At 40.9% G+C, this 15,284-nt stretch overlaps 1 protein-coding gene across 8 annotated transcripts in view; it reads left to right on the top strand.

Annotated features, from left to right (window-relative positions):
* LOC149916510 (sex comb on midleg-like protein 2) overlaps positions 1–15,284 on the top strand; it is a 270,511-nt gene that overhangs the window by 12,527 nt on the left and 242,700 nt on the right. For all 8 annotated transcript variants that reach the window (XR_016469506.1, XR_016469501.1, XR_016469504.1 and 5 more), the window contains one exon: positions 8,553–8,656. Coding sequence is in view for 1 of the 8 variants with exons in the window: in XM_090146947.1 (XP_090003073.1) it covers positions 8,553–8,656 (104 nt within the window). In the remaining 7 variants the exon portion in view is untranslated. The remainder of the gene's footprint in view (positions 1–8,552; positions 8,657–15,284) is intronic.

Below are 15,284 nucleotides of genomic sequence, written 5' to 3' on the forward strand. Positions count from 1 at the left end.
ATTCACACAGTATTACATAATCTTGTATACACCTAAAATACATTGGGAATTTCCCTCAAGAAGCATTGATCAGTTTTTATCTTTCTGCCATTCAACAAGACCTGGACAGGGTGGAAAGGGAGAGAAAAAACCTTATGAGGTTCAACAAGGGCAAGTGCAGAGTCCTACATCTGGGGAAGAGTAACTGCATGTATCAGTACAGGTTAGGGTCTGACTTGCTGGAAAGAAGCACTGCAGAGAAAGGCCTGGGTGTCCCTGTAGACAGCAGGGTGACCACAAACCAGCAATGTGGCCTTGTGGTCAAGAAGGCCAATGGTATCCTGGGATGCATTAAAAAGAATGTGGCCAGCAGGTTGAGTGAGGTGATCTCCCCTCTCTTCTCTACCTTGGTGAGGCCACATGTGGAGTGCTGTGTCCAGTTCTGGGCTCCTCACTTCAAGAAATACAGAACTTCTGGAGAGAGCCCAGTGGAGGGCCACAGAGATGATGAGGGGCCTGGAGCATCTCCTGTATGAGGAAAGGCTGAGACCTGGGGCTGTTCAGCCTGAAGAAGAGAAGGCTGAGAGAGGATATTATCAATGCTTATAAATACCAAAAGGGTGGGAGTCAAGCAGATGGGGCCAGGCTCTTGCCTGTGGAGCCCAATGACAGAACAAGGAGCAGGGGACACAAACTGGAATAAATGACGTTCCATTTGAACACAAGGAAGAACTTCTTTACTGTGAGGGTGACAGTGCCCAGGAACAGACTGCCCAGAGAGGTGGTGGAGTCTCCTCTGGAGATATTCAAAACTCATCTGGACGTTTTCCTGTAACTTACTGTAGGGAACCAGCTTTGTTAGACTCAATGACTTGCAGAGATTCTTTCCAACCACTGCAGTTCCCCCTTGAGAAAATGTCTTTCTCCAATTTTTCAGTTTAAAAGGAAATTACATCCTAATTCAAAAAGTCTTGTTTATTTTTAGGAAGAGACAGATCTCTTGGTAAATAATGACAGAACAGTCTGTCTGAGCTTTCATAATACCTTTACTGAAGAACTGATTAGAATTTCTCCAACACATACATATGAGAGTTTACCTGATAAGAAACATCTAGAATGACCACAAATCCATTTCCTATCTTCTGAAAGCAAAGTATTATTTACTAACCAGCTAACTGCAGGAGAAGACTCTTAACAGAATAGAAATTTATGTTCTTAACATGCTCCTTTTTGAAGAAAATGGTAGAAAAGAAAGAAGTGAGGAATAGAGGATACTTAAACCAACCTGGATCCACTAGAAAACTTCAAAGTAGGGACAGTTACAAAAGCTCAGCTATTCCATTGAGGGAGTAAGCACAAAAAGAAAGACTGAAGCCTTTAGCTAGCAGTTTGTCAGAAAACAGTCTTAAATATGCGCAAGGGTGGAAAGAGACTTCCTATTTCCTTAAATGCAAGCAGATTGAAACAGTTTCTTTTGATTTCTGTATCTATGATTTTCATAAGCAGTTACAAGAACGGTGTTCTCAGATTGGATATTATGAGTAAATGCTTGTGTTGCATTTAAGGAAATAATAAACAGCAACTATTTCTCATCCAAGAAAAAGACAAACACGTGAACTGAATGAGCAGCTTATGTACATATATCCCCTAGATATCTGCAGCACTCCCATGGTGTTGGCAGAAATGGCAGAGAATTTATAGAGATGCATACCTCCTCAAGCAGAAAGCAGAGGTTACTAAGGCACACTACCCCAGGTATCACCAATAGCAGTAGAAGCTTGTGCTTAGGCAACTCAAGTACACCTTTCACCCCCCACACGAATATTAAACATTACCATCATAGCATCCCCCCCTTTTTTTTTTCTTTCTTTCCTTTTAAATTGTCTTTATCTCAGGCCCACGAGATGCATGGAAATCACATTTGGATTTTCCAGTCATGAGTAAAAACAGATTTTTAGAAACATTTTTGTGCTGTTGTTTTTGTTTTTAAACTAAATAAAAAAGAAATTAATTCACAATTGTCTCCATTGATTATTGATATTTAAGTTTTGAATTGAAATCTGCTTTTTCCCATTCTGGGCATGCAAAGTAGTATAACACTGTCTTGTCCATGCAATTTAATATGTAAAGAGTAAACGTTTTGCCTGGTAAACTGGACACAACTCACTGTATTTTTTGCTATCCAACAATTTGTCTACAGTAACTTCGAGTTTCCCATTCCAAGTCCTTCATATGATATCTCCTTTTTCTCCCAAGTAGTAATAAGGGTCAGAAATACTACTTTCATTTTTCAGAATTTTAGTAATAGTATTTAGTATTTAGATTGTTCCCTAGGGAAGGGATGATTGAACAGGAAACAGCACAACATCTGCATTTTATAGCCTTTGTTCCTTGGTTACTTTTTTGATTAAGATAACTATATACATACTATAATATGGAAGGGGGGGTGAAGGGGGAGGAGGGAATTATTTTTCCCCAACAATGTATTTTTGTATATGCTGTAACATTTTTGCTCTTTCACGTTTTCCCTCCTGCCCTCAGACTCATTTTTGCTGACAACCCTGTGCTCTCAAAGCCATGTTCTAGGCTAATATTATAACAGGGAAGCTCTCTATAGGTGCCAGTTGCTTCTCTTTTCTTATCATCAATTTTTAGTTAGTTTTAGCATCATAATAGAGAAGAATTATTTTCCTTACTTGCCACCAACCACTTCTCACTTCTGACACTCTACCAAACTGATGGATGTTCTACATAAAGCAACACTTTCCTTCTTCCCTTTTGATTTAGTAGATTTTTTTTTATTTTAATGTTTGTTTCAGTCTACATATTGAAATAGGTTTTACTGGGCACCTTTACTTCTCAAACTTTCTGCATTCAGGTTTGTAAAGAAAGGCAGACTTTTCTTCTCCAAGATCAGACAGACAGCACATTCTTTGGCCAACAAATTCTTGTTTCTTAACAATACTGACATTTTGCTCTGCCAAGCATTTAAAACTGCATTCCTTTTAGAGACCTTCTCTTCGTTACAGTATATGATACATATTTTCTCTGTATTTGGGAAAACCTAATAACAGATACAATTTACCACCAAAAATATTTGCAGTCATGACTTCATCATAGACTTTTTCCTACTTTTCCAGTACTTGTTTGATACTTTCTTTTTCTAGTAAGCAAAAATTCTAAGCCCTTTGTCCTCCAGTAACTGTCTTTCATTTTCTGATACATTCAAAGATAACCTTTGGAGGCATGCCTTTTTCTGGGAAGCCAAGTTCTAACAGCAGAAAAAAATTTCAAAGGCTGTATGGAGAGCATCAACTACAATGGCAATAATATCACTGACCTTGCTAGAAGGAAGAAATTGGAACCTTCTAATGTGGTAAGAACATAACTTTATCATCATCTAAACTTCTGCTTCTCCTTCTAAGGAAAGTTTGTGAGTGTGTGTGACAGATGTTCTGAAATCATATAATATATAAAACAAAGTTTGTCACATGCCTAAAGATTTCATTATACATACTTTTATGATTTTTTGTTTGTTTGTTTGTTTGTTTGTTTTTAATATCTGGGAACCTGTTTCTGCTGGGATTTAAGTTTCAGCTTTACAGAATTAGCCTTCAGCATCAGATGAATGCTTTTTAAAAGAAAACCAGTAGATCAGTATATACATTTTTGCTTTCATCTTATAGTAACCCAAAACTAGGATGGACAATATTTATTGTTAAATCAATTGCAGTGTGTCAAGGATCTAAATCCTGTTATCTTCCATCCCCACAGAGCAAGTTGCGTGGGTGTGCAAAATCATTAGAAAGGGAAGGCTCAGAGCCATTTTATGGGAGCTCCGTAAAGCATCAAGATACTAAACTTTGAAACTGTTATTTAGCTTATTAACATTACAGGGATTATTAACATTACATTCTATTTTTTTCTCTCCAAAGCATTCATAGTTGCTTTCATGTTTAAACTTGTGTCTTTCTGTAAGGGTTGATCAGGAAATCACTTTAATTTCTGTATTTTTAAGAATCTAGGCGTTCCTAAAATAGTTGGTGGATTACATGAGCAATGTGGGTAGGAAATAAATGTATTATTACCCTGAATTTGAGATAGATCTGTTCAAGGCTTTCTTCTGTACAGTACTGCAGCCTTCACAAAGCCCTGCTCACAGTATGTATAGTTTGATTACCGCTTTTTTTCTTTATGTATTTTGGATAGTACATAACAGTAATGAAGAATAAGATAGAAGATAAACATGTTCAGTAGAAATAAAGTTCAATGATTCTTCTTGGACAGATGTGCAACTTCTGAGATGTCTGTAGGGCAAATTCCAGCTTTTGAAAAGCATAGCACAGCTAACAGTTCTGTAGAGTGTCTATAAACTCCTCTTTCTGGTTTATTTGGATGTGAATTTTCTGTTTGCCTGTTTTGTTTGTTAGTTGATTACATTCTGTTGCCTGTGACATTAAAGCAAAATCTACATATGTAGATTTGGTAGTGTTAGAGGTTTACCACTAAACTGTGGCATGCTAGTTTAATCTGATGATTCACTTCTGAGAATATAAAAACAGAAGTGAACTTTGCTTTCAGATGAATTATTTAAATTTCTTCCGCTCTTCAAAAACAGAATCAGTTTCACTTATGAAATCAACATGGATGTTTATGTTTCTTACAAAAAAACTTTTATTCTTCTAGTTTTGAACCTGATTTAGCATGAAAAATACTAAGCTGAAACTACTATTTTTGTTAACCACGTTTATGTTAATGGCACTTAAGCAATCCAACCAGGATCAAAGCTCCATTGTAGGAACTGTGCAGATGCATAGCAGTAGACATATCCTGCCCTAAAGAAAAAGCAAAAATAAGTAACGTAATGAAATGGAACACAAAGTAATGGGTAAAGTTATAAGAAGCATCATAGGGGGAAAAACAATAGATGGACAAAGAATAAAAAAGAGGTTTGAGACAAAAATAAAAATGTTCTTACTGTCAGATTTCAGAAGTTGTACAAGGAAAAGGAGTAAAAAATTAAATTTATACAACGAGGATGTCCAGAAAATCTAAGAAGTTAATCTTGATTTTACATTGAACAAAAATAGAATGAATAAAAATCCTTAGGTCTCACAAATACGTATGTTATGATCATAAATGCACCATTAAGAGTCTTTCAACATCTTCTTAAGCAATTTATTCATTTTATCTTTAGAGGGTAACAATGTGGAGCAAAAAAGTTTTGCAGTCCTCTGTGATAGAACAAGTGGCAGCAAACCTTGAGGAGAATGAGTAAGATGGATGGCCTTAAACAGTCTTTGCTTTTATTAATGGAGCCTGATTTGTTTTCACAGAAATGAGGCAAATAATAAACATACACAAAAAGGAGAGTAGGAGATAGAAGGACAACAAGAAAAAAAAAATGGAGTGTCAAATTTTCTCCCAAATGGACTTGCAAGAGTTGACAGTGACTTACTAGAGCATTAATTTCTTCTTTACAGCTTTATTCAGGTCTAAGACAGAAAAAAAGAACATGCACACGAGTCTTCCAATCCATATTTTCTATGTTATTTAAAGTAATAAGGTTATGTATGGTATTTTATGTTGGTTTCATTTACATTTACAGGTACTAAAATCTAACAAGTTTCTCAAAACCTGTAACAGAAAAATGCTGAGAAGAATCAAATTTATTGCTCTCTCTCTTCACATACGTTGGGCTTATGATCCTCCCACTTCAGTGGCTGCTCTTCCATGTATTACTGAGTGCAATCATGTACAAATATAAGATAAACATTTTCTTTAAAGTATTTATAGTATGTTGCGCTCAAATAAATATTTGAGAAAAATAAAGAAATAACCTGACAGCTATTAATCAGAGTTTTATTGCCTTTAATATATGATCCATCCTGATACAGCAATTATTGTTGTTTTAGTAAATGCATTACCTCACTTTTACAGGTTTATTTTCAGCCAGTATATATATCCTTTTGCTCAACACAACAGAGAACTTTCCAATAGCCAAAAAACATTCTGCCTTTAAATTAAATTAATCTTCTTGGAAATATTACTCTTCCAACTCTCCTGTTCTGTATGTCAGCTACTGCTCAAAGCTGTCTACTGTTCCTCCTGTTAACCATACAGTTATTAAAACTTGGTATATGAATACCTTTTCATCATATTTATCCACAATAAATGAATGAGACTTCTCCCCATAGAATCTTTCTATGAAACTTTCCATCCCTCTGTCTTTCTGCTAAATCTCAAATAATCTGAACTGCAGTTCATTTAGATATTAGACCTCAGGTTCAGATAACATCCTTGAGGTAATAAAATGTTATTGTCTGACAGATCTAAAGTGATATTTTTCCTGTAGAAAATTCCATGGGGCACTTACACTGAAACTGAGAAGTGTTTTTCCTTCTCTTGCTGAGTGAGGGTTTAAATAGGAAATGCATATACACAGAGCAAAATTTGGAAGGTAACATTTCCCATCAGGTCTTTTCAGTATTACAGATACTAAACTGTACAATCAACGTAAGTGAAAGCAGATACCCGTGAGATGCTTGTCAGCATGATCAAGATGAGACATGAATGCTGTCTTCAAAGGGCAGCATGGTGACTTAGAATATTTTGAATATTAAAATATATTTTCTTCTTATAAAGTCAATTTTGTCTCTGTTTCTCCTTACGTATTTACTTTTGGCTAATGACTTAAAGCAATGAATGCAGCTACATGAATAGGTATTTAGATTTTTGAGTACCAGAGAACTTAGAAATAGACATGCTTGTATTCTGTTTTATGTGTTTTACTTGTAATCTGTTTTTGCTTCTCAGTACAATAGGCTCTCAAACCAGTCAGAGCAAGAAAAAGATTTTTAAGACTTGCATGTGCTGATTAAGGTGATTGAATTTTTTCTACTATTATTTTCCTTTTAGTTTAGCAATAAAGAAATACATTAAAAAAATGCAGTAGGGGAAAGATCTGCCCATGGATTTGTTGTATTTGTGCATATCTAAATAGCAGTACAGGCATCTTGTCATCCCAAGGACACCATGGAGTATTCATATAATATAAAGAGAGATGATGGGGATTTTCTAATAACTAAATTGGAAATCAGAAATGTTGCTTTTTTTTTTTTTTTTTTTTTTTTTTTTTCCCAATTTACCAGTTTGCAAGCAATGCCTCCTTTTCCATAAAGACAGCTCTTCAAGAAAGCCCATTTCTAACACTCACAGACCTGTGCAGAACACCGTTTTTCATAGATGACAGACAGTAACTTTACAATATCAGCCATTTCTTTCAACACTGTCACAAATACCATTCAACAACAAATAGCATTCAACTAGGCCTCAACTTCCTAATTTCATTGAAGCCTGTATACCTTTCATTCAGTGTTAACATTACTTGAAAAAAAGTGTTTGGACGTTACATTATATTATCCTCAGTTCATCGTGTTGTAGCAGATCTAATCTTTAATGAAAACGAGACATGTAGGAATCCTATTTGAACTTTTCTTTTATCTTCACTCTTATTTCAAAAAGAAAGTCGTTGATTAAACACACCTAGTGAGAAACCAACATGTGATTATCATCTATAATAAATGATACTCCTGCTTGCTAGTATAATTGTATTTGCTTTTCTTGTTGCCTTTGCTTGCTTCATCCACACCAGTAGATGTGTTGAGAAAACTGACGGGGAGAAAAGAGGTCATTCCCTGGTCCTGGTTACAAAGACAGCACAGACACAGCCCATGGTGACTGAAAAACAAGGAATAAAGAGGTTCAAGACTGTACTGCAAAAGTGTATTGCAACTGCAGGTTGCTTAAAGAAGTAGAAGCAAAGGGAATGTCCACAGGTTTGAAAAAGTGGCCTGCAACTACACAATATTCATTGTTTCAGAAAGGAGATTTAACGATGCAAAATCTTTGGCAAGAAAACAGTTGTTTTTAGGGATCAAATAGAGAGAGAAATAGTGCTGGGGACCTAGACTCCTTTTAGGACATAATACTTGTCTTGTCTCTACACATGAAAATATTTTAAATTACTAGCTGAGAGATCAGGGGTCCTGAACCATGGTATGTTCATTATTGTTGATTGCATGTACTGTGTCATATCACTTAAAAAATTAAAAACATTAATGGCACTGAAATTTCAAACTGGGTGCACGTACCACTGTGCATAACAACTGACAAGCTATTATCTACGTTGATTAAAACTCTTAGTGCTAGTGTTTTAGCTTCTCCAAAAGCAAGGAATAAACAATTTGAATGTAGGCTTTATCAGTATTTGTACTTGTAATAAAACCAGGAATATTCATAGAATCATAGAATCATAGAATTTTTTTTTGAGTTGGAAGGGACTCTTACCGACCATTGAGTCCAGTTCCCCAGTAATGAACAGGGACACCCACAGAGGTCAGAGACCTCAGAGGCCTGTCCAGCCTGACCATGAATATCTCCCCACTGCCATAATGTTGTCTTGCCCCAGACCTATACAAGACTACAAAGTGAGTCACCAGCTCTGGATTCCTACTTAGGAGGGGTTTGCCATCAAGATAGACAGCAAGTCTCCATGTAACCCTCTCCTCTAGGCATCAGCCCTGGGAAACATGCTGCCAAATATTCTTCAGAAAAGCATCTTAGAGAGGTTTCTGTGAGCAGATGGGGGACATTTGATGAAGCAAACGGATGCTGGGTAAGCAGTAATTCTCACTCAACAACCAGCCTGGGGGCTCCGTTCTTTCTTCATTTCCATTCTTTCTGATGGAAATGTCCTTGAAACTTAATTGAGTTTGCATGGAATTTTACACTTTTTGGATTTCTAATCTTTCTCATCATTAATCCTTAAATATGTGTTCCACAATACCACTAACCAATTATAGAAAAATAATTTAAAATAATCATGTATCAAACTTTTTTAAAATTCTATTTGGAAGGTAGGAGACCTAATTACAGGCATGGAACTTTAATGTATGTGCTGAAAACTGAAACTCAATATCTACTTTTTCATTGCTCTTCAGCAACCTGAGCCACTGTGATAGGTTTCTGACAGTCCCTCTTAGTTTGACAGTTATTTTAGAGAGAGTCACTTTTGTATATAATGAAAGGAAAAGTTGCCAAGCATACGTACATATTTTATGTTTCTTAAAACTTAAAAGCTAGAGGAAAGACTCCATTTTTAGTCATGCCATTTTAAATTCAGAGTATTTGTACTGTCCGCCAGGTTTACATCAATGACACAGAATGGCATCTAGCCCAAGGGCTGAGTTACATTTCTTGCACAGGAAGGGCAGCTTTTATAATTGAGTGTATCAGTTACTGCTTTGAACTTTTTTTGTGTTACTACATTCATGTGAAAATATGATGTGCATTTTCGCATCTTCTATGTATGCCAAAAGAATTAAAAGCAATTTCTGTCGAAGTGTTTCCTTGAAATTGCAACATAAAAAATATATAAATATTAAAAACAATAAAACAAAACAAGACATTTTCTCCCAGAAATACCAGGACTCTTAGAAATACCTCACGTTTCATCTCAAGAATACTGCTTTCCACTCCTCAAGATCACACTGACTCCCATCACAATGGCCTTTTCTCCCACATACACCAGCTTTCTCCCAAATACACGACATTTTCTCCCACATACACCCGTTTTCTCCCAAAGATGGGACATATTCTCCCAGAAATGCCAGCTTATTCTTTAAAAAACGGCCTTTTTTCCCCAAAATACCAGCTTTCTCACAAACACCTGTCATTTTCCAACCAAGTCTGCTACTATCTCCCAGAAACAGCCGGTTTCCGAGAAATACCTGACGTTTGCTCTCCCAAATACTACTTGACACTCCTCCAGGGGACATTGTCTCCCCTATTTACCACGTTTTCTCCCCAAGAGACCACTTGGCACACCAAAAAGACCACCGTTGCTCTCCAGTACAAGATATTCTTTCCCACCGGTTCCCACTTTTCCCCCCCAGCTATGTCATTTCCTCCCAGAAATGCCACTTTTCCCTTGGAAATTTCACCTTCTCTTCCAAAAAGAGGAGATTTGCTCCCAGAAATTCCCCTTCTCTTACAACTGCCACACGCTTTCTCCCCAAAAAGCCTCCATGACAATGCCAAATGGGACACTTGCAGCCAAGAAGAGGACACCTTCTCTCAGAAAGACCACTTTTCTCCCCAAGAGAGGAGATTTTCTCCCAGTTGGATGACATTTGCTGTAAGAAAGACCTCTTTTCTTCCCTCAAGAGGACATTGTCTTTCCCACTGAGGACATTTTCTCCCAGAAGTGCCGCTACTCTTTGAAACACCTCCATTTCCTCCCAAATCTACTCCATGACACGCCTCAGGATGACACTTACTCCCCGATTTGGGGCATTTTCTCCCAGAAATACCACTTCTCTCCCAAAGGGATGGCCTTTTCCCTCTCTAGCATCTGTTTCCTCACCAATACCTGGCATTTTCTCCCAGAAACACCAGCTTTCTCACACATACATCACCTTCTCCCCCCCACATCAGATGTTCCCTCCCAGAAATATGGTATTTGATCACAGATATACTCTTTCCAGGGAATACCAGGTTTCATAAAAATACCTCATAATTTCTCCATGAAGTTCGTATAGCAAGATGACACTTTCACCCTAAATAGGAGATTTTCTCTCAGAAATGCATGCTTCCCCCTCACAGAACGGCATCTTCTCCCCAAATTAGGACATTATCTCCCCGAAATACCACATTTCTCCAATCCAATGACATTATCTCTACGGAGAGTTTGCAGTTGCTGGCCGTTAAATCGCTTTTCTACCCGAATACCACTTTCAGACTTCAACAGCGGTCTTGTCTTTCTCTCTCGCATGCCGAGAAAGGGCGACTTCAGCCGGATGCTTTTCTCGGACGAGCGGCTTCTTCTGCGCACATCGCAAAGGAGCGGATCTGACTTCTCCTTGTGTCCATGCATTCTGCACTACGCTTCTCTCTCATTCTTATGCCTTTCCTTTCAGGAAATGCAGTCCAAGAAAAGCATCCGGCTGAAATCGCCCTTTCTCGGCATGCGAGAGAGACGAGACCGCTGCTGAAGGCAGAAAGCGGCATTCGGGGAGAACCGCGATTTCTCGGCCAGCAACTGCAAACTCTCCGAAGCGGTTAACAGAGAGTGGCGCTGTCAACCCACGAGAGCGAAATAGCGAAATTGCTATGCCGAGAACGTGCGATTTCAGAATACTGCATTTCCTGAAAACAGGGGTTTTTTTTCTCCACAGGAAAGAATCCACATCTCTCGACTTTCTGTAACGTCCTCTCTGAAAGCACAACGTGTGTCGCTCCTGGAACTTCTAGCTGCCTTATTAGAGGGGCTTTTCCCTTCTACTCTGTTCGTCAGAGAATGCTGAAGTGTAGCATCGGATAAACACACAAAAAGGAAATGTCGCTAGGAATAAAAGGAAAGGCATAAGAATGAGAGAGAAGCGTAGTGCAGAATGCATGGAGACAAGGAGAAGACAGAACCGCTCCTTTGCGATGTGCGCAGAAGAAGCCGCTCGTCCGAGAAAAGCATCCGCCTGAAGTCGCTCTTTCTCGGCAAGCGAGAGAGACGAGACCGCTGCTGAAGGCAGAAAGCGGCATTCGGGGAGAACCGCGATTTCTCGGCCAGCAACTGCAAACTCTCCGAAGCGGTTAACAGAGAGTGCCGCTGTCGACGTGCGTGAGCGAAATAACGGAACTGTGATGCTGAGAACGTGTGAATTCTACATACTGCATTGCCTGAACACAGGGGGGTTTTTCTCCGCAGGAAAGAATCCACATCTCTCGACTTTCTGTAACGTCCTCCCTGAAAGCACAACGTGTGTCGCTCCTGGAACTTCTAGCTGCCTTATTAGAGGGGCTTTTCCCTTCTACTCTGTTCGTCACAGAATGCTGAAGTGTAGCATCGGATAAACACAAAAACGAAATGTCGCTAGGAATAAAAGGAAAGGCATAAGAATGAGAGAGAAGCGTAGTGCCGAATGCATGGAGACAAGGAGAAGACAGTACCGCTCCTTTGCGATGTGCGCAGAAGAAGCCGCTCGTCCGAGAAAAGCATCCGGCTGAAGTCGCTCTTTCTCGGCAAGCGAGAGAGACGAGACCGCTGCTGAAGGCAGAAAGCGGCATTCGGGGAGAACCGCGATTTCTCGGCACGCAACTGCAAACTCTCCGAAGCGGTTAACAGAGAGTGGCGCTGTCCACCCACGAGAGCGAAATAGCGAAATTGCTATGCCGAGAACGTGCGAATTCTGCATACTGCATTGCCTGAAAACAGGGGTTTTTTTGCTCCGCAGGAAAGAATCCACATCTCTCGACTTTCTGTAACGTCCTCCCTGAAAGCACAACGTGTGTCGCTCCTGGAACTTCTAGCTGCCTTATTAGAGGGGCTTTTCCCTTCTACTCTCTTCGTCACAGAATGCTGAAGTGTAGCATCGGATAAACACACAAAAACGAAATGTCGCTAGAAATAAAGAGAAAAACATAAGAATGAGAGAGAAGCGTAGTGCAGAATGCATGGAGACAAGGAGAAGACAGAACCGCTCCTTTGCGATGTGCGCAGAAGAAGCCGCTCGTCCGAGAAAAGCATCCGCCTGAAGTCGCTCTTTCTCGGCAAGCGAGAGAGACGAGACCGCTGCTGAAGGCAGAAAGCGGCATTCGGGGAGAACCGCGATTTCTCGGCCAGCAACTGCAAACTCTCCGAAGCGGTTAACAGAGAGTGCCGCTGTCCACCCACGAGAGCGAAATAGCGAAATTGCTATGCCGAGAACGTGCGATTTCAAAATACTGCATTTCCTGAAAACAGGGGTTTTTTCTCCGCAGGAAAGAATCCACATCTCTCGACTTTCTGTAACGTCCTCTCTGAAAGCACAACGTGTGTCGCTCCTGGAACTTCTAGTTGCCTTATTAGAGGGGCTTTTCCCTTCTACTCTGTTCGTCACAGAATGCTGAAGTGTAGCATCGGATAAACAGAGAAAAACGAAATGTCGCTAGGAATAAAAGGAAAGGCATAAGAATGAGAGAGAAGCGTAGTGCAGAATGCATGGAGACAAGGAGAAGACAGAACCGCTCCTTTGCGATGTGCGCAGAAGAAGCCGCTCGTCCGAGAAAAGCATCTGCCTGAAGTCGCTCTTTCTCGGCAAGCGAGAGAGACGAGACCGCTGCTGAAGGCAGAAAGCGGCATTCGGGGAGAACCGCGATTTCTCGGCCAGCAACTGCAAACTCTCCGAAGCGGTTAACAGAGAGTGGCGCTGTCCACCCACGAGAGCGAAATAGCGAAATTGCTATGCCGAGAACGTGCGATTTCAGAATACTGCATTTCCTGAAAACAGGGGTTTTTTTCTCCGCAGGAAAGAATCCACATCTCTCGACTTTCTGTAACGTCCTCTCTGAAAGCACAACGTGTGTCGCTCCTGGAACTTCTAGCTGCCTTATTAGAGGGGCTTTTCCCTTCTACTCTGTTCGTCACAGAATGCTGAAGTGTAGCATCGGATAAACACACAAAAACGAAATGTCTCTAGGAATAAAAGGAAAGGCATAAGAATGAGAGAGAAGCGTAGTGCAGAATGCATGGAGACAAGGAGAAGACAGAACCGCTCCTTTGCGATGTGCGCAGAAGAAGCCGCTCGTCCGAGAAAAGCATCCGGCTGAAGTCGCTCTTTCTCGTCAAGCGAGGGAGACGAGACCGCTGCTGAAGGCAGAAAGCGGCATTCGGGGAGAACCGCGATTTCTCGGCCAGCAACTGCAAACTCTCCGAAGCGGTTAACAGAGAGTGCCGCTGTCGACGTGCGTGAGCGAAATAACGGAACTGTGATGCCGAGAACGTGCGAATTCTGCATACTGCATTGCCTGAAAACAGGGGTTTTTTTCTCCGCAGGAAAGAATCCACATCTCTCGACTTTCTGTAACATCCTCCCTGAAAGCACAACGTGTGTCGCTCCTGGAACTTCTAGCTGCCTTATTAGAGGGGCTTTTCCCTTTTACTCTGTTCGTCACAGAATGCTGAAGTGTAGCATCGGATAAACACACAAAAACGAAATGTCGCTAGGAATAAAAGGAAAGGCATAAGAATGAGAGAGAAGCGTAGTGCAGAATGCATGGAGACAAGGAGAAGACAGAACCGCTCCTTTGCGATGTGCGCAGAAGAAGCCGCTCGTCCGAGAAAAGCATCCGCCTGAAGTCGCTCTTTCTCGGCAAGCGAGAGAGACGAGACCGCTGCTGAAGGCAGAAAGCGGCATTCGGGGAGAACCGCGATTTCTCGGCCAGCAACTGCAAACTCTCCGAAGCGGTTAACAGAGAGTGCCGCTGTCCACCCACGAGAGCGAAATAGCGAAATTGCTATGCCGAGAACGTGCGATTTCAGAATACTGCATTTCCTGAAAACAGGGGGTTTTTTCTCCGCAGGAAAGAATCCACATCTCTCGACTTTCTGTAACGTCCTCTCTGAAAGCACAACGTGTGTCGCTCCTGGAACTTCTAGCTGCCTTATTAGAGGGGCTTTTCCCTTCTACTCTGTTCGTCACAGAATGCTGAAGTGTAGCATCGGATAAACACACAAAAAGGAAATGTCGCTAGAAATAAAGAGAAAAATATAAGAATGAGAGAGAAGCGTAATGCAGAATGCATGGAGACAAGGAGAAGACAGAACCTCTCCTTTGCGATGTGCGCAGATGAAGCCGCTCGTCCGAGAAAAGCATCCGCCTGAAGTCGCTCTTTCTCGGCAAGCGAGAGAGACGAGACCGCTGCTGAAGGCAGAAAGCGGCATTCGGGGAGAACCGCGATTTCTCGGCACGCAACTGCAAACTCTCCGAAGCGGTTGACAGAGAGTGCCGTTTTCGACGTGCGTGAGCGAAATAACGGAACTGTGATGCCGAGAACGTGCGAATTCTGCATACTGCATTGCCTGAAAACAGGGGTTTTTTTCTCCGCAGGAAAGAATCCACATCTATCGACTTTCTGTAACGTCCTCCCTGAAAGCACAACGTGTGTCGCTCCTGGAACTTCTAGCTGCCTTATTAGAGGGGCTTTTCCCTTCTACTCTGTTCGTCACAGAATGCTGAAGTGTAGCATCGGATAAACAGAGAAAAACGAAATGTCGCTAGGAATAAAAGGAAAGGCATAAGAATGAGAGAGAAGCGTAGTGCAGAATGCATGGAGACAAGGAGAAGACAGAACCGCTCCTTTGCGATGTGCGCAGAAGAAGCCGCTCGTCCGAGAAAAGCATCCGGCTGAAGTCGCTCTTTCTCGGCAAGCGAGAGAGACGAGACCGCTGCTGAAGGCAGAAAGCGGCATTCGGGGAGAACCGCGATTTC

The sequence above is a fragment of the Phasianus colchicus genome, chromosome 10 (genome assembly GCF_987193195.1).
Source record: "Phasianus colchicus chromosome 10, bPhaCol1.hap1.1, whole genome shotgun sequence".
Taxonomy (NCBI): Eukaryota; Metazoa; Chordata; class Aves; order Galliformes; family Phasianidae; genus Phasianus; species Phasianus colchicus.